Source organism: Mesoplodon densirostris, chromosome 8, assembly GCF_025265405.1.
Source record: "Mesoplodon densirostris isolate mMesDen1 chromosome 8, mMesDen1 primary haplotype, whole genome shotgun sequence".
In the NCBI taxonomy this organism is placed as follows: domain Eukaryota; kingdom Metazoa; phylum Chordata; class Mammalia; order Artiodactyla; family Ziphiidae; genus Mesoplodon; species Mesoplodon densirostris.
In genome coordinates, this window is record NC_082668.1 from 52550653 (window position 1) to 52577706 (window position 27054).

At 36.8% G+C, this 27054-nt stretch overlaps 1 protein-coding gene across 1 annotated transcript in view; it reads right to left on the reverse strand.

Annotated features, from left to right (window-relative positions):
- Window positions 1–3621: 3621 nt before the first annotated feature.
- Window positions 3622–27054, reverse strand: part of NUP35 (nucleoporin 35) — a 36480-nt gene continuing 13047 nt past the window's right edge. Inside the window, exons 5-9 of the mRNA XM_060106186.1 lie at window positions 10733–10874; window positions 7826–7895; window positions 6514–6642; window positions 5287–5451; window positions 3622–4395 (exon numbers count right to left, since the gene is read on the reverse strand). Of these exons, the coding sequence (XP_059962169.1) occupies window positions 4318–4395; window positions 5287–5451; window positions 6514–6642; window positions 7826–7895; window positions 10733–10874 (584 nt within the window). The 3' untranslated portion in view covers window positions 3622–4317. The remainder of the gene's footprint in view (window positions 4396–5286; window positions 5452–6513; window positions 6643–7825; window positions 7896–10732; window positions 10875–27054) is intronic.

Here is a 27054-nt window from a genome sequence, read left to right on the forward strand (position 1 = left end):
CTCTCCCTCAACTCACAATCTATGACTTGAGTTCACTACCATCAGCTGAAAGGAGAAAAAAATCCAGGCTTAATTCAGACAGATCGGCTTGATATGCTGCTGTAAGCCAAAACCTGACTGCTGCCATATTAGATTCAGAGTGGACTTGAATTACAGTGATGAGGGGAAAATCCACCCAATGGGCTGAGCTTCAAGCAATAAACCTGGTCAGCACTTTGGTCTAGTGATGTGATGTCAAAATTAATGCTCACCACAGACTTTATGTCAACATCTTCCTAGTTATTTAGCTTGTCTGAGCACATTCTCTAGTCCACTTCTCAGGAAGTGTTCAAAGGAAACATTTCCTGAATTCTTGCATATTGATATGTCTGAGCAATGACTTTTACTTAAAAATCAGTTCCATCAAAAACATACATGTAGGGCTTCCCTGGTGGCGCAGTGGTTGAGAGTCCGCCTGCTGATGCAGGGGACACAGGTTTGTGCCCCGGTCTGGAAAGATCCCACATGCTGTGGAGCGGCTGGGCCCGTGAGCCACGGCCACTGAGACTGTGCATCCGGAGCCTGTGCTCTGCAACAGGAGAGGCCACGACAGTGAGAGGCCCACATACCGCAAAAAAACAAAAAACAAACAAACAAACAAAACATACATGTAGATGCAGAGAACAGACTGGTGGTTACCACAGGGGAAAGGGGGGTGGGGGAAGGGGAAATATGCAAATACGGTCAACTACATGGAAACTAGACTTTTGGTGGTGAGCATACAGAAGTCAAGTTACAATGTTGTACACATAAAACGTAGATTATAAACCACTGCTACCTCAATTTTTTAAAAGATCAGTTTTCTTAGATATAAAATCTGCTCACATTTTTTTCCCGCAAATATCTTAAATGTATCATTTTCTCCCGGCACAGTACTGTATTTAAGTCTTGCTTTTCTAAGTCACTGTTTTCGTCTAGATAGCCAAACCCAGTTTATATCTGGGAAAATATTCTTAGGTAGACAAGATGTTCTTCCAGTATATAGCTCCAAATATTCTTTTTCAGCAAAGTATTCTTCATACAGTTTTGTTCACTATCTATATTTTTTTAATCTCTAAAATGTCATTTTTCTATAAATCCTTTCTATACCTTTTCTGATTTCTAAAGCGATCATCCTTTTTTACACTGTATTTCCATAAGGCATTATCTGTTGTTCATCTACTTTTGTGTGTATTCTCATTTAGTCTTCACTTCTAAATTTTTTTCATTTCTAGTATTTTCCCAAGTTCTTCAAATTCTGATTTTTAGTATCCTTTCATATTTTGCAGCATTTCCAAAACATCTTAGAACCTATTTTTAAATAACAGGTCATAATTTTTATCTATTTTATATGCACGCCTTTCTGGTGTGCTTTCAATGTCTATGGGAAATTTTGTTCATTATCCTCTTTATTTTTTTTTAACAACTTTGCATGACTATACTTTTTTTTTTTTAGTTTTGGCTGCATTGGGTCTTTGTTGCTGCACGCAGGCTTTCTCTAGTTGTGGCGAGCGGGGGCTACTCTTGGTTGCGGTGCACGGGCTTCTCATTGCGGTGGCTTCTCTTGTTGCGGAGCACAGGCTCTAGACACGTGGGCTTCAGTAATTGTGGCATGTGGTCTCAGTAGTTGTGGCTCACAGGCTGTAGAGCACAGGCTCAGTAGTTGTGGCACACGGGCTTAATTGCTCTGCGGTACGTGGGATCTTCCCAGACAAGGGCTCAAACCCGTGTCCCCTGCACTGACAGGCAGATTCCTAACCACTGCACCACCACAGGGAAGTCCCATGACTACAGTTTTATGTTAGTTACTTATTTTTGTGTGAAATCAGCTTTTCTGAACTTTAAAATGAGGCTTATTTCAAGGTAACTTTTCCAGCTTTACAGATTCTACTGTTTTTGTATAGTATTGGAAAATGTGGCAGTTTGTTTCCTCAGATTTTCCTGGCTTTTACTTTTGTTTTGTATTTTTGTTGGTTTTATTGTATTTTTTAAGTTGAGATACTACTGACATATAACATTGTACAAGTCTGAGGTATACAAAGTGTTAGTTTGATATATTTATGTATTTCCTGGCTCTTTTTAAATAAAGGATGTGATGGATACAAGACAGGTAAGATACAATATTGGGTAAAAATAACGAACCCAAACATAGCGAACAAAAATTTTTAGCCAGAAAGCAAACTTCATGCTCCACAGAGGTTTACGGAAATAAAATGCCCTCTCAAAAATAAAACCCACAGCCCTTTTACAAAAATGTGTATATAACTCAAATACAAATCCAACAGTTTAATAGGAAAAGTATCCAGATCTACTTTGAATAATTGAGTTCTGTATGTAAGGAAACAGGATATAAAATATACTCCTATTTTAAGGTGGAAAAGACTTTAAAAGTTTCAGATGAAAAGTACTCTATAAATGTAATGATAAATGGATTTTCATCCATGCAAGTACATTCCTTAGTTTCACTTCATCTCAGAGAACTAAACAAGTCTTCAATGGTAGTTTGCTGTGATTTAAAAAGGATATCAAAACCTTCTATACAATGTGTTACTTTAGTTAGTCTTTATAGATATGTATTAAAAATAAAGAAAGATGCAGATTACCTAGATACATTATGGTGAAATACCATGTCAATTAAAACCTCCTTTTCATACAAGTGCCAGCTTGATGAGGTTCTCACTGGCCTAAGAGGATAATTTGAATAAAAGAGTGATGACTGCAAGTGACTTAAACAGTGAATTAAAAAAAGGAAAAAAAAAAAAAAAAAAAAGGCCAGTAAGCACATAGTGATACCAAAGGAAAAAAAATTTTAACTCAGGACAGCAGTGGAGGTTGCCAGGGCACCAAAAATAACTCTGAAAACTGATAAAGGAAACAAATTAAATATTTATCCTGCTATCCTGGTATGAATGTATTCCATGATAACCAAATAGCCCTAATGGATGGATGGAACAAGTTTCTTGTATATGAAAGAATTCCAACTAATAAATGCAACAGGAATGACAGGTTTGGAAAATCCTCATTTTGAAAATCTTAATGAAATAACTGATTCAGGCAAGTATCATTAATGCATGCTTTTAAATACATTATGTAAAAAGTTTATGGGGAACTTTCCAATGATGGTGTTTGGCTTTTGCCCACATGCCCAATGAACAACCTGAGGACCATTAAAAGTGGGACAACCAGAACTAAATGCCTCACGGTTTAACATAAAGTACACCATACTACTATCAAGTATTCTTGCTCAAAAAAATGAGATTACAGAATCTAATTAACCTTCTCTAGATATCACTTCTAGGATATGGGACAAATGACAGAACTAGTTAAACAAGAAAGCTATGCTTGTTTAGACCAAATTCAGTCTGTGGTACACTCTGTAGGCAACTCACATGGTTCCTTCAACAAATCATGGGGTCCTGAACAGTGGGAAGAGCAGGGGAACTCTAGCTTAAACTTCAAGACACTCCAAAGACAAAACCAAACACACCGTGCAGACCTAGTCTCGACAGAGACTCAAACAAACCAAACATAAAATTCAACGAATTTTGGAAACAATTGGGAAATTTTTAAAAGGACTGGATATTAGAAATTAAGAAAATAGTGATGGTTATATGGTTATTAAAGCTGGATTACAGGTGGATGGAGGTTCATGACATATTTTCTCTATTTCTGCGAAGACTTCAAACTTCTTGTACTAATTAATAAATCACCCTTTCAAAAACTGCTCAATACATATAACTGACAAGTTTATTATCAAGAAACTTCAGTAGGTTTTTTAAAAGACTGTGTTGGTTTTACAAGACTGAAAGATGACAATCCACGACAGGACATATAAACAAGGATCATTAAAATATTAAATACCATCTAAATTAAAAGACCGTAATTCAAATTAATTATAATCTTTGTGTCTTGTTATAATCAGCTGTACAGTTACCCTTCATGAAATTCACCTCACCAACTCATGAAGACTACAAAGCCTCACTACAAACTCAAGTACATAATTTACAATAATCAATGAGTTTTTTGCACTTAAGCATGCACTATCACAGAAAGCACATAATCTTATATACAGGGATTTTTTGTTTCTTCAAAATGTATCTCAAGCATCGTTTAAAGTGCGAGCTACAAATATGCTGTATCCTTCAAGAAAAAGGCTTCTAAAGGAAGTGTGAGACAGCTACACGATACTGCCAAGAGTGGTTATATAACTAACCGAAGGAAACCCAGCAACACCCTGCTAAGTCTGCTTATTGTGGCAAAACCTCCTCCTTTGTAGCTGAGTTCTTAGCTCTTACTGTATTACCAGCCAAACATGTATTCCATTGCTTTGGATACAAGACTTTCATCTTTTTTTGGTGTTTGTCTGTCAGAAATAACCTATTAAAAAAAACACACACAATTGTAAAGTTATGGTTTCTTTAGTATCATAGTCAATTCTTCAGTTAACGGCTAATTTAAAAGTGCCAAACACTAAAGTGGATTTGCAGCAATAAATTGTATATTTAAAAAGTACATCTGCTCCTTAAATGAGTAAACTGAACAAACAACACAAAAGCTAAAAGAGATAAAGACTTTAAAATACTGGTTTAAAAAAAAAAAAACTAAAGGGAAAAATTAGACCAGTTCTAGAATGATCCCCAAATTTCAAGGGAAGTCAAACTGCCCTACTAAAGTGTTTTATTTGCTATCTCAGGAGCTGTGTCTGCAGCTAGGCAAGTTCAGAACTCCTGGCTAATTAAGCAGGCGACAATAACATACTGAATGATAGTCATAATACTTCTAGCATTCTTCAATGAATATAATGAACTTTTCCTTTAAACTTTTTTGAAATAAGTTTTGAAATGGGGACTAGACAATGTTTTCTTTTGATAACCAAAGCTACTTCCAACCTGAGGTTCTTCGTTTGCGACACCATCAAATTTACGTATCAATTTAAGAGGGATTTAACATTCCCTCATGCCAGAGACGTCCACAAGAGAAACTTTTTATGTATGCAACATACCTTAGAAAAAACTAAACTAATTAACTCTCAAAATGTTTTTTTAAATGGCAAAGAATTGTTTTTAAAATTCAAGATAAATTTCCAACTAGCTAAAATTCTAGTTTTTAAAATAGAAAATTAAAAAACGCAAAGTTTATAGGTTTCATCAAGCCAATCAACTTCAGTAGGAAATATTTAATGGCATACAAATCAATCCAATGAAAAAGTTAAACATGCTAAGCACTGCACCCCTTAAAGTATATTCTTTTATCCAATCTTTAAAATACCTGATAGTCACTAGTAGAAGCTTTGTATGCTGTAGCAAGAGGTCTCATGGTAGAAATCCTAGGAGTACTTCCAGGTTGGGTTGGTGTACCTAAGGTTTTGATTGGTGGTGTAAAGGCAATGGATGGAGATGATAAAGCACACCTGTCACTGTTTTCCATAACGCTCTAGAGAAATAAAGACAAAGAACTTCTCTGTTTATTAACATAATACATATCATCCATTATTATGTCCTACTTACAAAGAAAACTTCATTAAAAGTAGAGTACTTCATTTAATCTAATTAAACTTTCAAATAGCTTTAGGGTTGACAAAACAGTATGTGCTTCTTAGCTAGCATATGAGATCCAATGCTCAACCAGAAATCTCACTTGAATGACTTCAAATATCCTCAAGAAAACTATAGACTCTCAAGAGTAAGAATCTCCTAACAAACGCTACGGAAAATCAGTAAGAAAAGAAAGGAATTCTTAGGGAACCTGAGGGGTGTGGGGCATCAAACTCCAGTGCTTTTTAGTATCCAGTAACCCCAAATTTTCCTCTAGCCTCTGCATACGTCTGCTACAGCACAACGTAATAATTACACAACTACTCAGTGATTCTAGATTATGGTAACAGGAGCCATGTCTGCTTCGTGCACTAGTGTGTATACATAAGTCCCAAGCACAGTGCCTGGTAGGTAGCAGAAGTTCACATATATTTACTTAAAGAATGATCATGATTTTACAAGCCACGAAGTTTAAATTGTGCCCAGTATTATTTTACCAGTATACAAATATATAATAATATTTAAATATTTTAAAGTAGAAATGACTAATAAAAAGCTTCAGCTTTTAGAAGTTAACCCTGTTACCATTCATATGAAATATTTCATTCTGAAATAGCACCACTCCTTTGAGGTGAAGAATTTGATGTTGCTTTGCACAAAAAAGGGAATGGGTTAAAAGTTAAAAGACTTAGAATGCAGGCTTCACCTTAACAACTCTGGGTAAGTTACCTAAGTCTTCCTGGCCTCTTTATCTGTAAAGTGAAGGGGTTGGGATGTATTATCTCTAAAGTCTTGTGACTAAATATCTTTGACTTACCATAAAAGCGTGCTGTTAACATCATCCATCACATTTTAAAAAATAAGAGACACAGTGAAGCAAAGTGACATAACCAATGTTAGTACTTAGACTTGTGCACTACATATAAATTAAACTGCTTTCCTTACATCAGCAATAACTTACTTTATCTATACATGGTTTTACACCAATCATGATGGACTCTCCAAAAATTCTCCCATCTTTGCTTAAAGCTTTCCGGGCCTGCAGTTTAGACTGATAACGAATATGCATCCAATTTCCTGTGTTAGACATCTGCAAAAAATGAAGTTTTCTCTTAAATTAAAATACAAAGTATATAAAATTTAAACTTAATGAGTTCTATTAGAAAACAGAAACATATGAAATAAATCTGCTTCCACTTTTTATTTGATGCCCTGTAAAAAGCTGTATACTAGGATTCAACAAAAATCCTATTAAACAATTTCAGTACGTTTCAATAGTTCTCAAATCTCTTATATAAAGAATATGTGACAGGGCTTCCCTGGTGGCGCAGTGGTTCAGAGTCCACCTGCCGATGCAGGGGACACAGGCTCGTGTCCCGGTCCAGGAAGATCCTACATGCCACGGAGCGGCTGGGCCCATGAGCCATGGCCATTGAGCCTGCGCGTCCGGAGCCTGTGCTCCGCAAAGGGAGAGGCCACAACAGTGAGAGGCCCACGTACCGCAAAAAAAAAAAAAAAGAATATGTGACAAATATTCTCTGAAAGCAAAGTAATTCTCAAAAGATAATGTTTCTTATAAAAAGGGCTTATCAACACTTGCTATGAAATTTTTAAAAAACTGTATTCATCAATCCGATTTTGCATAGTTGTCAATTTCTAGTAATAGAAAAAAGATTTGTTATTTATAACTTGCAAGCTAAAAAAGCTCTAAGAACTCTAAGTTAGAAACATCTCCCTTTTCCTTTATCCCCAATAAAACAAGCTCAAATTGGAAAACTTGGCATGATCTTTTTTAAGAGACTGTGAACTATTTTTAAAAGGGAGAAGCCTGAAACTCTCACTCTCTTATCTTCTCTCTTTATCCCTTTTTATCAAATACTATGCAACTACCAGCCTTCCAAACTCCAAGAGATAGATACATCCTATGAAAACTTTAAAAAAAAAGAAAAATTTTGGGGCTTCCCTGGTGGCACAGTGGTTGAGGGTCCACCTGCCGATGCAGGGGACACGGGTTCGTGCCCTGGTGTGGGAGGATCCCACATGCCGCGGAGCGGCTGGGCCCGTGAGCCATGGCCGCTATGCCTGCACATCCGGAGCCTGTGCTCTGCAATGGGAGAGGCCACAACGGTGAGAGGCCCGTATGCCACAAAAAAAAAAGAAAAATTTTTAAGTTTGGAAAAAAAACAGACAACATTCAGCAGCAAAGTTTTCCCTCAATTCACAGGTTATCTTTCCTCAGCCTAAATCTTGAAATGAAAAGAATTAAGACTTACCACATGTTTTAAGATATTTCCATACTGTGCAAATTGTAATAATATATAGGAAGCAGATGCTTGAGGAAACCTGGGGTTTGGGGGGACAAAAAGTTGTCTGAACAGTCAACTTCGATAATACAAATGCAAATTACCTTACAAGTGTTTCACGATAAACTCCCCCTAACCGTCTAGTACATTAATAAGAGACCCTGATCATCCTATTTTCCCCTATATTAGCTAAATCTATTCATTTGCCCATTACCCAAAAGCAAATTATGTTAAAATTAGTTTTGACTCAGCCTCTTTTCTCCAGGCCCTAATTCCACCTTCTACTCTGTCATTATCATAATCCTTAGAAAAGTACTATGAGGTTACAGTTCTGTAAATAACTTATTTTACATGGGTGGGTGTGGGTGTGTGCGTGCGTGTGCGCACATGCATGAGAGAGAGAGAGAAAGGGAAATGTTGCGATATACTACTATGGTTATTAAAGGGGAAAGAACTTTAAATTATATAGAATCATATCAATATATATTGAGCACTACCTGAAAATTCAGAAATGTTTTCCTGAAACAAAAATAAAATCAGAACCAATATCAATCGTAAACAATCAATTAAAAGGATTGTTACCAAAATTTTAATAGCCATATCTCTGTATGGGAAAATTTTAAGTGATTTTTACTTTCTTCTTTATAAAGTTCTGTATGCTTTGAATATTACAATGAGATATAAAACTTTTATAGTCCAAATAATAAAGCTATTTTCAGCTTGAAAATCTGGAGTTTCCTTAACCAGTAACTTCAGTTATCTGGAGCTTGGATTAGAACCCTAAAGGAAAAAATGTAAGTTATAAAAATAAATGAGAAACTCCACACGTTAAAATCTATGTGACTAAAATACTCACTGCATTCAGCATTGGAAATTTATTTTATGTTATGTAAATTTGGATGTAAGATTTCTAATCCCAAAGAAAAACAACAAATGAGTCAGGGTGCCTACAAAGCAGAACTAAAAAAAAATTAAAACGAAAGGGAGAAATAATGGTTGCAAGTGATGCAGGCACTTGAGAAATAAAACATAATTCCAAGAGTCTAGGACCACTCTGAGTAGAAGCAGTCCAATATCCTGTCAAAGATTCACGCTACAACAATAAATGATATTTCATGATGACCCTGAGTCAGCAGGAAAAAGTTAAATTATCAAAGGAAGAAGATATATAATGTATTTTACATGTACTTCCCTATAAATAATCAAAATAAAATATTTTATCCCTTAGAAGAAAATGTTTCTGTTCTTGCAATTAAACTTATATGCAGGGTTACCGAAACATAAAACCAATAGAAAATAAATAGTTGGGAAAGTGTACTTCTTAAAAATGAAGGGCTAACAGAAGTACTTCAAGTAATTTATCCAATTACTGAGGAATCTTAAAAATGACACCATTACTACTGAACCTGAAAAACACTTGAGAGTGGACAGACACATTCAAAAACATACAGCCACTTACTTCACAAGAGAATACAAAAATTTAAACACATAAAAGGGAAGAAAAAAAAAGAAGCAGCAGCTGTCAGCCCAACTGCTATGGACATATGGCTGAGCATGCGCTTTCTGGAGAACAAGGGAAAGCAATGACCCTGCTTATTACCTAAACAGAATCAGTAACAAAGAATCTCTCTGAAAGGTTACACAAAAAACAGGTGGCGGGCTTCCCTGGTGGCGCAGTGGTTGAGAGTCCGCCTGCTAATGCAGGGGACATGGGTTCGTGCCCCGGTCCAGGAAGATCCCACATGCCGTGGAGCGGCTGGGCCCATGAGCAATGGCCACTGAGCCTGCACGTCCAGAGCCTGTGCTCCACAATGGGAGAGGCCACAACAGTGACAGGCCCACATACCGCAAAAAAAAAAAAAAAAAAAAAAAAAAAAAACAGGTGGCAATTGCTGCCTTACAAGGGAGAAAAACTATCTGGGGGAAAAAGTGGGAAGGAAAACTTTTCACCATATTCTTACCCATTCTTCTGAATTTTAAATAAATTGAATATATAAAGTCCACTAATATTTACTGTGCATTGTTCTTCCTTCAAGGAGTTCATATGTTTTTACATTTTTTTAACCCCAAAACTAAATATAGTAAGGTCCAGTAACAGTATGACATCACACTTTCAGAAACCAACCTTATGTAGTACAGTATAAACAATCACAGCATGAAAATAAAAGACCTGGGTTTTCAATGAAGCTTTACTAATAACTAGATGTAAGCCTCTGAGTAAATCACTTAATCTGTCTATACCTCAGGTTTCTCATATGTAAATGATGCAGTATGATCTCTAAGATGCTTTAAAGTACTTTATTAGATCTAAAACTCTATTCAAATGCATCTAGGACTGTCATGCACAATTTCTATTAATATTCAATATTCTGCAGCTAGAAAGTATCAACCCCGTGACACAGCATGCATATATATACAAATGAAATTCAATCTGTTAGTTCAAAACTGGTTCAGTCCAATATAAGCATAGACACAGTCACAACAAAGAGAGAAAGGAGCTTCCTAAGTCTAAAGGGACAATCCTCTTCCAATATCCAGCAAATATGCTGAAGAGAAGATAATCTGAGAAGAGGCATACAGATAAATGATGGAAAAACTATTAAAAATCAAACATTACTTAATAATATATATGCTGAAATGTCAAGGTGGTATGTACTGATGTCTGCAACTTACTCTGAAATATACCAACAACAAAAAAGATAAATTAATGGTAGATAAAACAAATGTAGCTAACTGTTAACAACTGCAGAATCTAGGTGGTGGGTACATATGGGTGTTTGCTGTGCAACTGTTTTAGTTTTTTAATATGTTTGATAATACTCATTAGAAAATGTTAGGGCTTTTTTTTTTTTTAAGTAAATAATCTAGAAACCTTACCCGAACACAGTCACCCAAGTGTCATCGAGGTGATCTTCAGATGTCAAAGAATCTCCTTGAGTATAAAAAGGATCCAACTGGGCAGGAGATAATGTTGTCTTTCGTGGTTGACCAATGTTTGCTGGACTAAACATACTTTGCCCTATATTAGTATATTTAGTAAGTTAGTTACCAATATAAACATCTTGATTTAAAATATCAAAGCTTTAGTTTTAAATGGAAGAGTATATTAAAAGTTGGCAATTCCATAAATAATTCAAAATACACACTATAATTAAATGATAATTATATACTACCACACAATTTGAGAGGAAGTCATTAAAATTTGAGCATAATTTATGATTTTGCAAGTGTTTTATTATTTATTATAAATTTGCTAAATGTTTTATTAATTTCCAGTTAAGTTACAGCAGAAGGCTCTCCACTCAACCTCAAGGACTTCTGTTGGACTCATATTCCAAACCTACCACTTTCATTATGACACCTCTGCCTTAAAAAGATTCAGTAACTCCTCATTACACACAAAACAAAATCCAAATGTCTTGATTGGTCTCCACAATATAGTTCCAACCTTATTTTTTCAATACACCCCTAAACAGTATCTACCCTAGTCCCTAAGATGTGAACGCAGTTTTCTTTTATTCAGGTCATTTCTATCTGAAATGTCTGATTCTGTTCTTTCTTTTCTTATTCTTCAACAATAATTACCAATTAATGAGTACTTCATGTTCAACATGTCAAGCTAAACACTTTACGTGTTCATTTTATCTCAGAGGCTCTGTCCTACTGAGACCGCACATTTCTGAGAAGCAGAGACTATTTCTTTTCATCTTTGGAGTAGTAATAATGATTCATATACAAGAAATATTTTTTCAGCACTTAAATCTATACCAAGCATTATTCTAGGTATTAAAGATACAGTAATGAAGAAGTTAGACCAAAGGGGGAAAAAACCTCTAATAGAGCTTAAATTCTAGTGGAAGAAAGACAAGTAAATGCCTAGTATGTTAGAAAACAGAAAATCTTACAGGAAAAAAATAATAAAGAGAAGGATGAAAAGGAACATGTATATACATAAGGGTTAATATCCAAAATATATAAGAAACTCATACAATTCAATAGCAAAAAACAAAAAAAAACAAAAACAAAATCAATCCAATAAAAAATTGGGCAGAGGAACTAAATACACATTTTCCAAAGACATACAAATGGCCAACAGGTACAAAAAAAAAGGTGCTCAATATCACTAATCATCAGGAAAATGCAAATCAAAACCAAAATGAGATATCACCTCATCAACAGCTATCATCAAAAAAAAAAAAAGAAAGAGATAAGTGTTGGTGAAGATTTGGAGAAAAAGGAATCCTTGTGCAATGTTGGTGGGACAATAAAGTTGTTGCACACACTATGGAAAATAGTATAGAGGTTCCTCAAAAACATTAAAAATAGAGCTACCATATGATCTAGCAGTCCCACTTCCGAGCATATATCCAAAGAAAATGAAAACAGGATCTCAGATATCTGCACTCCCATATTCAACGCAGCACTATTCACAAGAGCCAAGATATGGATACAATCTAAAGGTCCATTAATAGATGAATGGATAAGAAGATGTGGCATGTACATACAATGGAATGTTATTCAGCCATGAAAAAGAAGGAAGTCCTGCCATTTCCTACAGTGTGGATGGATGTTGAGGGCATGATGTTCATGATGATAAGTGAAAGAAGTCAGACAGAGAAAGACAAATACTCTATCACCTCACTTATATGTGGAATGTAAGAAAGGCAGAACTAACAGAAGGAGTAGACTTGTGGCTACCAGGGGCCGGAGGCTGGGGGACATGGGGAGTTGTTGGTCAAAGGGTACAAACGTCCAGTCATAAGATGAATAAGTTCTGGGGATCTAAAGTACAGCTTTGTGATTACCTCTAATAATACTGTATTATATACTTAAAAGCTGCTAAGAGAGTAGATCTAAAGGTTCTCACCACAAAAAAAGAAATGGTAATTAAGTGACATGATGAAAAATGTCAGCTAAGACACTATGGTCATTTTGTAATATCAAAATGACCACAGTGTGTATCAAATCAACACACTGTATACTTTAAACTTACACAATGTCAATTACATCTCATTAACTCTACTAAATGTTAGTTTCCCTTTATTATATCCATAAATTAACCTGTGACAGAAGACTTACATGTTACTCCAAGAATCAAATGAAACTTTAGGTAGACAAGAACTCACAAAAGTTAACTATTTTAACAAAATATAACTCCAATACTATAAATGATGCACTTGGTACAATTATTCTTTTGCATCAACAGCACAAATATATTCAGTCAAACCTAAAATAAGACTTCCAGGAATGGTGTCCATTCTCTTGCCTCCGAACAGTACTAAACCAAAACTATACCCTCAACAGAATTAAAAGCCAAAGGCATCAATCAAGTAAAAACTACAATGCAACAATGTGATTCTAACTAAAGAGGTAAAATATGGTCATCTAAGGATTTCAAAATTCTTAATTCTTTATGCCACACAACTTGAATCCCTTTACTTCATCTGGAGTCAAATTTAGAGATCAGAATTAACCTAATTTAACCCATTAATGTAGCCTTTCCTTAAGGGAAAAAAAAATACATTTCCGATCACCTCAGATCTACTAGGCTTATTAAAGAATCTATTTAATTCAGAACACTATCCTAGACCTACTAGAAAACAAAGATGCTCAAAACTGACTGCTTATGTTCAGTTGTTGAGTAACCAAACAAAAAAGAATTTAGCAATGAGAAACAAATATTCAAATATTTTTACAATAGTAATCAAGCAAAAAAAAGTATGTAACCGTTATTAACTCTAGAGAAAACAAAAAGATATACAAGAAGGACATGAAATCCTAGTACATTACATGGCTCAATCGTATAGATGTATCTAATTTTAAAATTGAGTTCATGCTTAAAAGAGACAATACGAAGTAAATAACTGAAAAGAATGTCAAACTGCATACATGCTATAATACATCTAGCAATTTTTCTTTTTCCTAGCAATTCTTCTTTTCCTCATCACCACGGATGCATTTAATAGGTACAAAACATTTCTAAAATGAGGCTGATTTAAAATGAAACACCCCACTTTGACAAGTGTCTGCTAATCAACCAACTTATCAACTACCCCTTTAGGAAATAAAGAGAAGCACGCAAAAGATAAGCTTAAATAAGTTTAGCTCTTACAACAAAGACATGCCTTTAACACAAAAAAGATGGTAAAAGGCATTCTAGTATAAAACCTAAAGCCAATTCAAAATTTTTATGTTCTGCATTACCATTAAGAAGGTACAATTTAGTTCTGCTACATCATGTAATAACCTTCAAGCAAGAAATTAAATGGAACTCTCAAAATGAGACTACCATTATGACTTTTAAAATAAAACAAATCAAAATTAAGTCTCAAACGAATAAGCAATCTAATTTTTGCCCTGTCAACTACTCTGAAAAACATAATTACTTATACATAATCTAAAACAATTTACATAACTTTAGCATAATTGCCCCCCACCTTGTTAATGTTTCATTGCTTCACTGATTTTACTTCCTTTCAATCAGACTTCTAGTACTTACATGCAATGCTTTATAAGATGAAAATAAAGTGTGCCTAGCAAACCACATCAAATTGAACTGTAATGTGTCTCCCTTTGTGAATCACTACTCCGTCTTCTTAAGATCAGACTGAAGTGGAGGGCAAAAGAACTTATTACCCTTTATGAAAATGTCTTCAATTAAAGACCAGATTCAATTATTTCAAAATAGACAACTAACCTAAATGAAAATAAAAGAGATAAAAAGAGTAGGAATTTTAAACAGATACATGCCATATGAAACTTGGGAGAAAAAGAGGTTCCTGGCAGTGTTGTTACCTTCTTACCATGAAACAATGTAGCACAATGTATAATAAAGAATTTGGTCTCAGCCCAGAGAGATGTCTGGCCTTTGTCAGGTTCCTGGGAGACAACCTCTAAACCCTAGGAATTTCCCCAGCAACAGGAGTGTTTTCATTACTCGTGGCAGGCCCCTCAACCTCAAGAGCACCTGACAGTTTATGATAACAAGGTGACTCCTGGTGAGGGTAGGTCACGCCATAAAGACCAACCATGAAGACCATCCATGTTATAAAAAAGGCCACCTCTGGGCAGAAGGGATGGAGATTGAGTTCAGCCACTTGATCAGTGATTCAATCAGTCATTTGTATGTAATGAAACGCCAATAAAAACTCAGGACATGGAGGCTCCAGTGAGCTTCCTACTTGCCAATACTGTGCATAGTGGCATATATCAATGCCAGGAGGGTAACACATCACGGAAGTTCTTGTTTTCAGCCTACGCATCTCTTTCTTTAGGTGGTTCTAATTTGTCTGCTTTCTCTATAATAAAACTGTAACCGTAAGTATAGCACTTTCAGTGGGTCCTGAGTCTTTCCAGTGAATTATCCAACCTTAGAGTGGGCTTGGGAAAGCTTGAATTTGCCGCCAGCAGGTCTGAAGTGAGGGTGGTCCTGGGGACCCCCACACTTGCAGCTGGCACCTGAAGAGAGAGCTATCTTGTAGGTACTGTTTCCTTAGACTCTTCAGTTTGACAAACTCTTTGTACCCAGAATAATATTGAACAATGAATACAACAATAACCAAAACAATATGGCGAACTGAACACTTGTATTCATCTCTAAGCCCTGTCAGACACCTAATGACAGTCAATCTAGGAAGTCCCAGGTTTTGGAGAACACAGAAAATGTGAAAGGTGTGAAAGAGGCTCCTCGTTGAAATCAAGGAAAACTAGTTTAAGAGTGTATAATATGGGATGAAATGGCAAGCCCTTCCTCATCTTACCCAGCCACTCCACCCCCAAAAGACCAAGGCTTTAGTCCCTGAGGAAAAGGAATCTCAATGGCTCAAGACTCAGTGGGTCCAGTCACAGTGGAGAAAAACTATGTAAGAGAATAAGTGAAAATCTGCATATTGAAAAGAAGACTTCTAGGGTATGGAGAAAAGGGAACCCTCCTACACTGTTGGTGGGAATGTAAACTGGTACAGCCACTATGGAGAAAAGTACGAAGGTTCCTTAAAAAACTAAAATTAGAGTTACCATATGACCCAGCAATTCCACCCTTAGGCATATATCCAGAAAAAACCAGAATTCAAATGGATGCATGCACCCCAATGTTCCTTGCAGCACTATTAACAATAGCCAAGAGATGGAAGCAACCTAAATGCCCACTGACAGAGGAATGGATAAAAAAGATGTGGTACATATATACAATGGAATATTACACAGCCATAAAAAGGAATGAAATAGTTCCATTTACAGAGACGTGGATGGACCCAGAGATTGTCAGACAGAGTGAAGTTAGAAAGAGAAAAACAAATATTGTATAATATCACTTACACTTACATTTACAATCTAGAAAAATGGTACAGATGAACTTATTTGCAAAGCAGAAATAGAGTCACACATGTAGAGAACAAACTCATGGTTACCAAGGGGAGAATGGTATGAATTGGAAGATTGGGATTGACATATACACACTACTATGTATAAAATAGATAACTAATGAACACCTACTGTATAGCACAGGGAACACTACTCAACGCTCTGTGGTGACCTAAATGGGAAAGAAATCTAAAAAAGAGTGGATATATGTATAAGTAAAACTGATTCACTTTGCTGCACAGCAGAGACTAACACAACATTGTAAAGCAACTATACTCCAATAAACATTAAAATTTTTTTTAATTTTCAAAATTTTAAAAACTAAAAAAAAAAAAAAGAAAAGAAGACTTCTCCCTTTCTATATTCAGAACACCAGCTTAGACATTAAGACTGAATATTACAGAATTCTTCTTTGGGAAACTTAAGAGAAAGACCTATATATGCTAAAATCAGAGATTTTTCCAAACAAAAATCTACCTAACTGTCCAATCCTCCTACAGTGAAGCCCCAAAAGAGACAAAACAGCCTCTCTCCACCAATATCCCCCTTCCTACCATTGTTAATACACATACATACATGGATTCCAAGTAGCTTTTTAGTGCCTCATTTCACCAAGAAAGACAGAAGAGGTGAAAAAAAAAAGAGAGAGAGAGAGAAAAAAAAAAGAACTAGAAGGAAACAGACAATATGAGCAGGAATAAAAGACCAACATGAACCTCACTGATAAGTTATTTTACCCACGAAACAAGAAAAGGATGCTACATTTTAAGTACATTAAGAGGGCAACAACAACAAAAAAGGTTACTGGAAATTAAAATAAAATAAAATAAAAAATTATTAGATGTGTTGGAAATTGAGATTGTGGACATCTTTCAGAAAGTAGAATACAGATATAAAAGGCACTCGCACAGAGAAAAAGTAGAAATTTAGAAATATTTGCAGTGCTCACAAACAGAAGAAATTCCAGAAAGAGGGAACAGACAAAACAAAGGGAAAGCTATTATCAAATACAGGGAAGTTTCCCAGAACTCAGGGTAAGTGTCTTGATTTAAAGGATCCTCCAATTCCCCAGAAAAATAAATGGAAGTCCCAGACCAAGGCACATTTGTGAAACTGAAAACACTAACCCAACAGAGATCTTAAATTTTTTGAAACCAATCCCCATACAACAACTCAGGAATCATCACTACAAATGACTTCTGCAGAACACTAGAACCTAGAAGGCAAAGAAATAATGCCTCCAAAATTCCAACCTAGAATTCTATACTTGGTTAAACTAGCAATCCATTTTAAGGGAGATAAAAAGCATTTCAAACTTAAGGTCTTAAATTTAATTTCCCATGCAAGCTTTCTTAGAAAGCTACTCATATATGTTCTTCACCAAAATTAGGAAATAAACTAAGAAGAAAACATGTTAACTAGGAAAAATAGCTCAACTCTGGAAACTTGCTAAGGCAAGTCCTAAGATGATAGCTGTACATCATGCTGATATAGGAAACAGCCAAAAAAGAAGCTGAGAATGACAAGTTCTCAGTTTAAAACAAAACAAAGATGTTTTTGAAACTATGTTTCAGCATTTTTAAAAAGATAGATATGTATCATAGCAGAATATTTGCTTAAAATATGAGCAAATAGCACATAGAAAAACTAGACAAATGGAAAAAAGAAATTATTAACTAATGAAAAATTAACATTTTACAGGAAGAATACATTATAATAATACTACTTGGTGCAAAACTAAACAGTGCTTACATAATCATAATAATACACTGACAAAGGAATAAAGTTTGATATATTTTAATTATATTCAGATAAGGTAATTGAAGATAATTATATCTTATCTCCCCTACATTAAGATAAATATAGCAATATTAAAAATGAAAATAAAGAATTAGCAATAGGACTTCCCTGGTGGCTCAGTGGTTAAGAATCCACCTGCCAATGCAAGGGACACGGGTTCAAGCCCTGGTCCGGGAAGATCCCACATGCTGCAGAGCCACTAAACCCGTGTGCCACAACTACTGAGCCCACATGCCACAACTACTGTAGTTCACATGCCTAGAGCCCATGCTCTGCAACAAGAGAAGCCACCGCAATGAGAAGACTTCACACTACAACGAAGAGTTGCCCCTGATCACCAAAAGAGAAAGCCCATGTGCAGCAACGAAGACCCAATGCAGCCAAAAATAAATAATTTTTTTAAAAAAACACCAAAAAAAAAAAAAAAGAATTAGCAATATAATCATATACAGTTGACTAAGCAATGGCCCTCCAAGATGACTACATCCTAATCCCTGGAACCTATGAATGTTACCTTATATAGCAAAAGAGATTTTGCATTTATGATTACGGATCTTGAGATTAACCAGGATTATTCAGGTGGACCCCCAAGATATCCACTACTGTCCTTACAAGAGAGGTGATATGATGATGGAAAGAGACTGGAGTGATACAATATACTTTGAAGATGAAAGACGGGGCCACAAACCAAAGAATATAGGTAGCCACTAAGAACTAGAAAAAACAAAACAAAAAACAGCAGGGAAATGGATTCTCTCTAGGGCCTATAGAAGGAACCAGTCTTATCAACACCTGACTTTAGCCCAGTGAAACTGATTTTGGACTTCTGACTTCTAGAACTGTAAGAGAAAAAATCCGAGTTGTTTTAAGCCACTAAATTCATGATAATATGTCACAGTGACAACAGAAAGCTAATACAGCATCTTAGTTAAGTGGAGGTAAATTCCAAAAGGAATAGCTCTAAGATCTGGACTGGTTAGTCGTGAGGAATAAAGCTAAAGACTGCTGCTTTTCATTATAAGTATTTAAGTACTATTTGACTTTTTTAAACAATCTGCATTTATTCTTTTGACTAAAATATAAAATATTATCCCACCAAAATTAGAGACCAATAAATGGCACTATGGCTAGTTTGGCATGAAACTAAATAAATTTTGGTGACTAATTTTAAAAACTTTATGTGGTAGGCAGAAAATGGTCCCCCAAAGATGTCCATGTCCTAATACCCAGAAGCTGTGAACACGTTACATTACATGGTAAAGAAGAATTAAGGATGCTATGGAACTAAGATTGCTAATCATCTCATCTTAAACAAGAAGATGATGCTGGATTAACAGAGTGAACCCAACACAATCACAAGAATCCATAAATGGGGAGGGAAAAGAATGATGTGAAACGAAGACTCAACTAGCCATCGCAGGCATTGAAGATGGTAGGGAGCCAGAAGCCAAGAAATATGGGCAGCTTCTAGAAGCTGGAAAACAGGGAAACAACCCAAGATTCTCCCCTAGAGCCTTCAGAAAAGAATGAAGCCCTACTAATACCTTGATTTTAGCCCACTGAGACCCATTCCAGACTTCTGGCTTCCAGAATTTTAAGATAATAAATTTGAGTTGTTTTAAGCCATTATAATCTGTGATAATTTGTTTCAGCAGCAATAAGAAACCAATATAATCTAGATTAAGGCTAGCGGTGACTCAATATTATCAAAGAAAAACTACACCATGCCAAGATGGACACAAATATTCCAATCATCATTTAGTTTTGGGATGTCATTGCCTCAAAACACAATATACATACATGAGTTTCCTCTCTCTGTTGTGACAAACTACCACAAACTGGGTGGCTTAAAACAACAGAAATTTATTCTCCCACAGTTCTGGAGGCCAGAAGTACAAGAATAAGTTTTCAGCAGAGTCAAACGCCTGTTAAAGGCACTAAGAAATAATTCATTGCTGGCCCCTGTAGCTTCTGGTGACACTGGTAAGTTTTAGTGTTCATTGGCTTATGGCTACACCACCAAAGTTTGCCTCACTTCATATCACCTTCTCCTCTGTGTCTTTCCTGTTTGTGTCAAATTTCCCTGTGCCTCTAAGAACACTTGTGATTGGATTTAGGGCCCATCCAGGTAATTACCAGGATTCTCTTCCCCTCTTTTCCTCTCTCCTTAACTCACTAAACTGTCCTTGAGAGCTACCCCTTTCAAGATCCTTAACTTAATCATGTTTTGGCCACATAAGCAATATTCAAGGTTCCAGGAGTTAGAATGTGAACATATCATTTTGGGGGCCACCATTCAACTCACAACTTACATCCATCCATCTGTTCAGTCAACCAACATTTACTGAGGTCCCTTTATACCCAGCTCTGTCACAGGTAAACAATGAAGATAAACAGAAGGAATCTCTGCCCTTTAGCTCATAACCCAGTAATGGAGAAAGATAAGAACCTAGCAGAGAGAGCTTTATAGGAGCGCATACAAGGAACAGCTAACCCAGATCAGAAAAAGAAGTGTCAGGGAAAGGTTCCTCACAGATAGATTAGTCCTTTATCTGCCTTCTGGGAACACTATCAGAATTCTGAGTTCCTGGCATCAACAAAAGCAGCCAAAAATGACTATAATCAAAATATCACACTTACCCCATTAATAATACGCTAACACAAATAAGGATTCTAGTTCAGTACATATAAGTGGCATACCACCTGAGAAGAGAGCTGATAGATAAATGAAAGGACTTCTCAAGAAAAAAAAATTTTTTTAATTAAAAATAGGATGAAAGGTGGACCTTCAAGATGGCAGAGGAGTAAGATGTGGAGATCATCTTCCTGCCCACAAATACATCAGAAATACATCTACATGTGGAACAACTCCTACAGAACATCTACTGAACGCTGGCAGAAGACCTCAGACCTCCCCAAAGGCAAGAAACTCCCCACGTACCTGGGTAGGGCAAAAGAAAAAAGAAAAAACAGAGACAAAAGAATAGGGATGGGACCTGCAGCTTGGGGAGGGAGCTGTGAAGGAGGAAAAGTTTCCACACACTAGGAAGCTCCTTCACTGGTGGAGAGGGCAGGGGAGGGGAGCTTCAGAGGCACGGAGGAGAACGCAGCAACAGGGGTGCAGAGGGCAAAGTGGAGAGGTTCTCACACAGAAGATCGGTGCGGACCAGCCCGAGAGGATTGTCTGCTCACCAGCCAGGGTGGGTGGGGGCTGAGAGCTGAGCCTCGGGCTTGGGAGGTCACATCCCAGGGAGCGGACTGCAATTGGCTGCGTAAACACAGCCTGAAGGGGGCCAGTGAGCCACAGCTAGCCAGGAGGGAGTCCGGGAAAAAGTATGGAGCTGCCTAAGAGGCAAAAGACCATTGTTATGGAGTGTGCAAGGAGACGGGATTCAGAGCACCCCCTAAACCAGCTCCAGAAACTGCATGAGCTGCAGCTATCAGAGCAGACACCAGAGACGGGCATGAAATGCTAACGCTGCTGCTGCAGCCACCAAGAAGCCTGTGTGCAAGCACAGATCACTACCCCCACCCCCTCCGGAGCCTGTGCAGCCCACCACTACCAGGGTCCCATGATCCAGGGACAACGTCCCTGGGAGAACACACGGCACGCCTCAGGCTGTGGCAATGTCACGGCCTCTGTCACTAACTACCTTACCCCTACACCCCCCCACCGCGGCCTGAATGAGCAAGACCCCCCTAATCATCCCCTGCTTTAACCCTGTCCTGTCTGAGCAGGAACAGAAGCCTGAGGGCAACCTACATGCAGCGTGGGGTGAAAACCAAAGCTGAAGCCCAGGAGCTGTGCTAACAAAGAAGAGAAAGGGAAATTTCTCCCAGCAGCCTCAGGAGCAGCAGAATAAATCCCACAATCAACCTGAGGTACCCTGAATCTGGGGAATACCTAAAGAGGCAACGAATCAACCCAAAATTGAGGTGGTGGACTTCGGGAGCAGCTGTACCCTTGGGGTTTGCTGCCTGCAACTGACTTGTTTCTGATTTCTATGTTTATCTTAGTATAGTTTTTACTTCTTGTTACCATTCATGGATTTGTTTATTGCTTTGGTTGCTCTCTTTTTTTTTACTTTTTTAAAAATTTTTTACTTTAATTAATTTTATTTATTTATTCACTTATTTTCTTTGTCTTTTTCTCCCTTTTCTTCTGAGCCATGTGGCTGACAGGGTCTTGGTGTTCCAGCCTGGTGTCAGGCCTGAGCCTCTGAGGTGGGAGAGCCAAGTTCAGGATACTGGACCACCAGAGACCTCTGGGCCCCACGTAATATCAATCAGTAAGCTCCCCCGGAGATCTCCGTCTCAACTCTAAGACCCAGCTCCACCTAACGGCCAGCAAGCTCCAGTGCTGGACACCCCATGACAAACAACTAGCAAGACAGGAACACAACCCCACCCATTGGCAGAGAGGCTGCCTAAAATCATAAGGTTACAGACATCCCAAAACACACCACCGGACGCAGTCCTGCCCACCAGAAAGACAAGATACAGCCCCACCCACCAGAACACAGGCACCAGTCCCCTCCACCAGAAGCCTACACAAGCCACTGAACCAACCTTATCCACTGGGGGCAGACACCAGAAACGACAGGAACTATGAATGTACAGCCTGCGAAAAGGAGACCCCAAGCACAGTAAGTTAAGCAAAATGGGAAGCCAGAGAAATGTGCAGCAGATGAAGAAGGTAAAAACCCACCAGACCAAACAAATAAACAAGAAATCGGCAGTCTACCTGGAAAAGAATTCAGAGTAATGATAGAAAAGATGATCCAAAATCTTGGAAACAGAATGGAGAAATTACAAGAAACGTTTAACAAGGACCTAGAAGAAATAAAGAGCAAACAAACAATGATGAACAACACAATAAAGGAAATTTAAAATTCTCTAGACTGAATCAATAGCAGAATAACTGAGGCAGAAGAATGGATAAGTGACCTGGAAGATAAAATAGTGGAAATAACTACAGCAGAGCAGAATAAAGAAAAAAGAATGAAAAGAATTGAGGACAATCTCAGAGACCTCTGGGACAACATTAAACGCACCAACATTCAAATTATAGGGGTCCCAGAAGAAGAAGAGAAAAAGAAAGGGACTGAGAAAATATTTGAAGAGATTATAGTAGAAAACTTCCCTAACATGGGAAAGGAAGTAGTCAATCAACTCCAGGAAGTGCCAAGAGTTCCATACAGGATAAATCCGAGGAGAAACGTGCCAAGACATATATTAATCAAACTATCAAAAATTAAATACAAAGAAAAAATACTAAAAGCAGCAAGGGAAAAGCAACAAATAACATACAAGGGAATCCCCATAAGGTTAACAGCTGATCTTTCAGCAGAAACTCTGCAAGCCAGAAGGGAGTGGCAGGACATATTTAAAGTGATGAAGGAGAAAAACCTACAACCAAGATTACTCTACCCAGCAAGGATCTCATTCAGATTTGATGGAGAAATTAAAACCTTTACAGACAAGCAAAAGCTAAGAGAATTCAGCACCACCAAACCAGATTTACAAAAAAATGTTAAAGAAACTTCTCTAGGCAGGAAACACAAGAGAAGGAAAAGACCTAGAAAAACAAATACAAAACAATTAAGAAAATGGGAATAGGAACATACATATCAATAATTACCTTAAATGTAAATGGATTAAATGCTCAAACCAAAAGACATAGACTGGCTGAATGGATACAAAAACAAAACCCGTATATATGCTGTCTACAAGAGACCCACTTCAGACCTAGAGACACATACAGACTGAAAGTAAGGGAATGGAAAAAGATATTCCATGCAAATGGAAATCAAAATGAAGCTGGAGTAGCAATTCTCATATTAGACAAAATAGACTTTAAAATAAAGACCATTACAAGAGACAAAGAAGGGCACTACATAATGACCAAAGGATCAATCCAAGAAGAAGATATTATAATTATAAATATTTATGCACCCAACATAGGAGCACCACAATACATAAGGCAAATGCTAACAGCCATAAAAGGGGAAATCGACAGTAACACAATCATAGTAGGGGACCTTAACACCCCACTTTCACCAACGGACAGATCATCCAAAATGAAAATAAATAAGGAAACACAAGCTTTAAATGACACATTAAACAAGATGGACTTAATTGATATTTATAGGACATTCCATCCAAAAACAACAGAATACACTTTCTTCTCAAGTGCTCATGGAACATTCTCCAGGATAGATCATATCTTGGGTCACAAATCAAGCCTAGGTAAATTCAAGAAAATTGAAATCGTATCAAGTATCTTTTCCAACCACAATGCTATGAGACTAGATATCAATTACAGGAAAAAACTGTAAAAGATACAAACTCATGGAGACTAAACAATACACTACTTAATAACCAAGAGATCACTGAAGAAATCAAAGAGGAAATCAAAAAATACCTAGAAACAAATGACAATGAAAACACAATGACCCAAAACCTATGGGATGCAGCAAAAGCAGTTCTAAAAGGGAAGTTTACAGCAATACAATCCTACCTCAAGAAACAAACATCTCATATAAACAACCTAACCTTACACTTACAGCAATTAGAGAAAGAAGAACAAAAAAAACCTCAAAGTCAGCAGGAGGAAAGAAATCATAAATATCAGATCAGAAATAAATGAAAAAGAAATGAAGGAAACAATAGCAAATATCAATAAAACTAAAAGCTGGTTCTTTGAGAAGATACACAAAATTGATAAAACACTAGCCAGACTCATCAAGAAAAAAAAAAGAGAAGACACAAATAGATTCAACAGAATTAGAAATGAAAAAGTAGAAGTAACAACTGACACTGCAGAAATACAAAGGATCTTGAGAGATCACAAGCAACTATATGCCAATAAAATGGACAATCTGGAAGAAATGGACAAATTCTTAGAAAAGCACAACCTTCCAAGACTGAACCTGGAAGAAATAGAAAATATAAACAGACCAATCACAAGCACTGAAATGGAAACTGATTAAAAATCTTCCAACAAACAAAAGGCCAGGACCAGATGGCTTCACAGGCAAATTCTATCACACATTTAGAGAATAGCTAACACTTATCCTTCTGAAACTCTTAAAAATATAGCAGAAGGAGGAACACTCCCAAACTCATTCTATGAGGCCACCATCACCCTGATACCAAAACCACTACAGACCAATATCACTGATGAACACAGATGCAAAAATCCTCAACAAAATACTAGCAAACAGAATCCAACAGCACATTAAAAAGATCATACACCATGATCAAGTGGAGTTTATCCTAGGAATGCAAGCATTCTTCAATATACGTTAATCAATCAATGTGATACACCATATTAACAAACTGAAAGATAAAAGCCATATGATAATCTCAATAGATGCAGAAAAAGCTTTTGACAAAATTCAACACCCATTTATGATAAAAACTCTCCAGAAACTAGGCACATAGAGTACTTACCTCAACATAATAAAGGCCATATATGACAGACCCACAGCCAGCAAGGTTCTCACTGGTGAAAAACTGAAACCATTTCCTGTAAAATCAGGAACAAGACAAGGATGTCCAGTCTCACCCCTGTTATTCAACATAGTTTTGGAGGTTTTAGCCACAGCAATCAGAGAAGAAAAAGAAATAAAAGGAGTCCAAATCAGAAGAGAAGTAAAGCTGTCACTGTTTGCATGTGACATGATACTATACATAGAGAACCCTAAAGATGCTACTAGAAAACTACTAGAGCTAATCAATGAATTTGGTAAAGTTGCAGGATACAAAATCAATGCACAGAAATCTCTTACATTCCTATACACTAATCATGAAAAATCTGAAAGAGAAATTAAGGAAACACTCCCATTTACCACTGCAAGAAAAAGAACAAAATACCTAGGAATAACCCTCCATAAGGAGACAAAAGACCTGTATGCAGAAATCTATAAAACACTGATGAAAGAAATTAAGGATGATACAAATAGATGGAGATATATACCATGTTCTTGGATTAGAAGAATCAACATTGTGAAAATGACTATACTACCCAAGGCAATCTACAGATTCAAGGCAATCTCTATCAAATTACCAATGGCATTTTTTACAGAACTAGAACAAAAAATTTCACAATTTGTATGGAAACACAAAAGACCCTGAATAGCCAAAGAAATCTTGAGAGAGAAAAACGGAGCAGGAGAAATCAGGCTCCCTGACTTCAGACTATACTACAAAGCTACAGTAATCAAGCAGTATGGTACTGGCACAAAAACAGAAATATAGATCAATGGAACAGGATTGAAAGCCCAGAGATAAACCCACCCACATATGGTCACCTTATCTTTGATAAAGGAGGCAAGAATATACAATGGAGAAAAGACAGCCTCTTCAATAAGTGGTGCTGGGAAAACTGGACAGCTACATGTAAAAGAATGAAATTGGAACACTCCCTAACACCATACACAAAAATAAACTCAAAATGGATTAAAGACCTAAATGTAAGGCCAGACACATAAAACTCTTAGAGAAAAACATAGGAAGAACACTCTTTGACATAAATCACAGCAAGATCCTTTTTGACCCAGCTCTTAGAGAAATGAAAATAAAAACAAAAATAAACAAATGGGACTTAATGAAACTTAAAAGCTTTTGCAGAGCAAAGGAAACCAAAAAGAAGACGAAAAGACAACCCTCAGAATGGGAGAAAATATCTGCAAATGAAGCAACTGACAAAGGATTAACCTCCAAAATATACAAGCAGCTCATGAAGCTCAATATCAAAAAAAAACAGAAACAACCCAGTCCACAGATGGGGAGAAAATCTAAATAGACTTTTCTCCAAAGTAAATATACAGATTGTCAACAAACACATGAAAGGATGCTCAACATCACTAATCATTAGAGAAATGCAAATCAAAACTACAGTAAGGTAACACCTCACACCAGTCAGAACGGCCATCATCAAAAAATCTGCAAACAATAAATGCTGGAGAGGGTATGGAGAAAAGGGAACCCTCTTGCACTGTTGGTGGGAATGTAAATTGATACAGCCACTATGG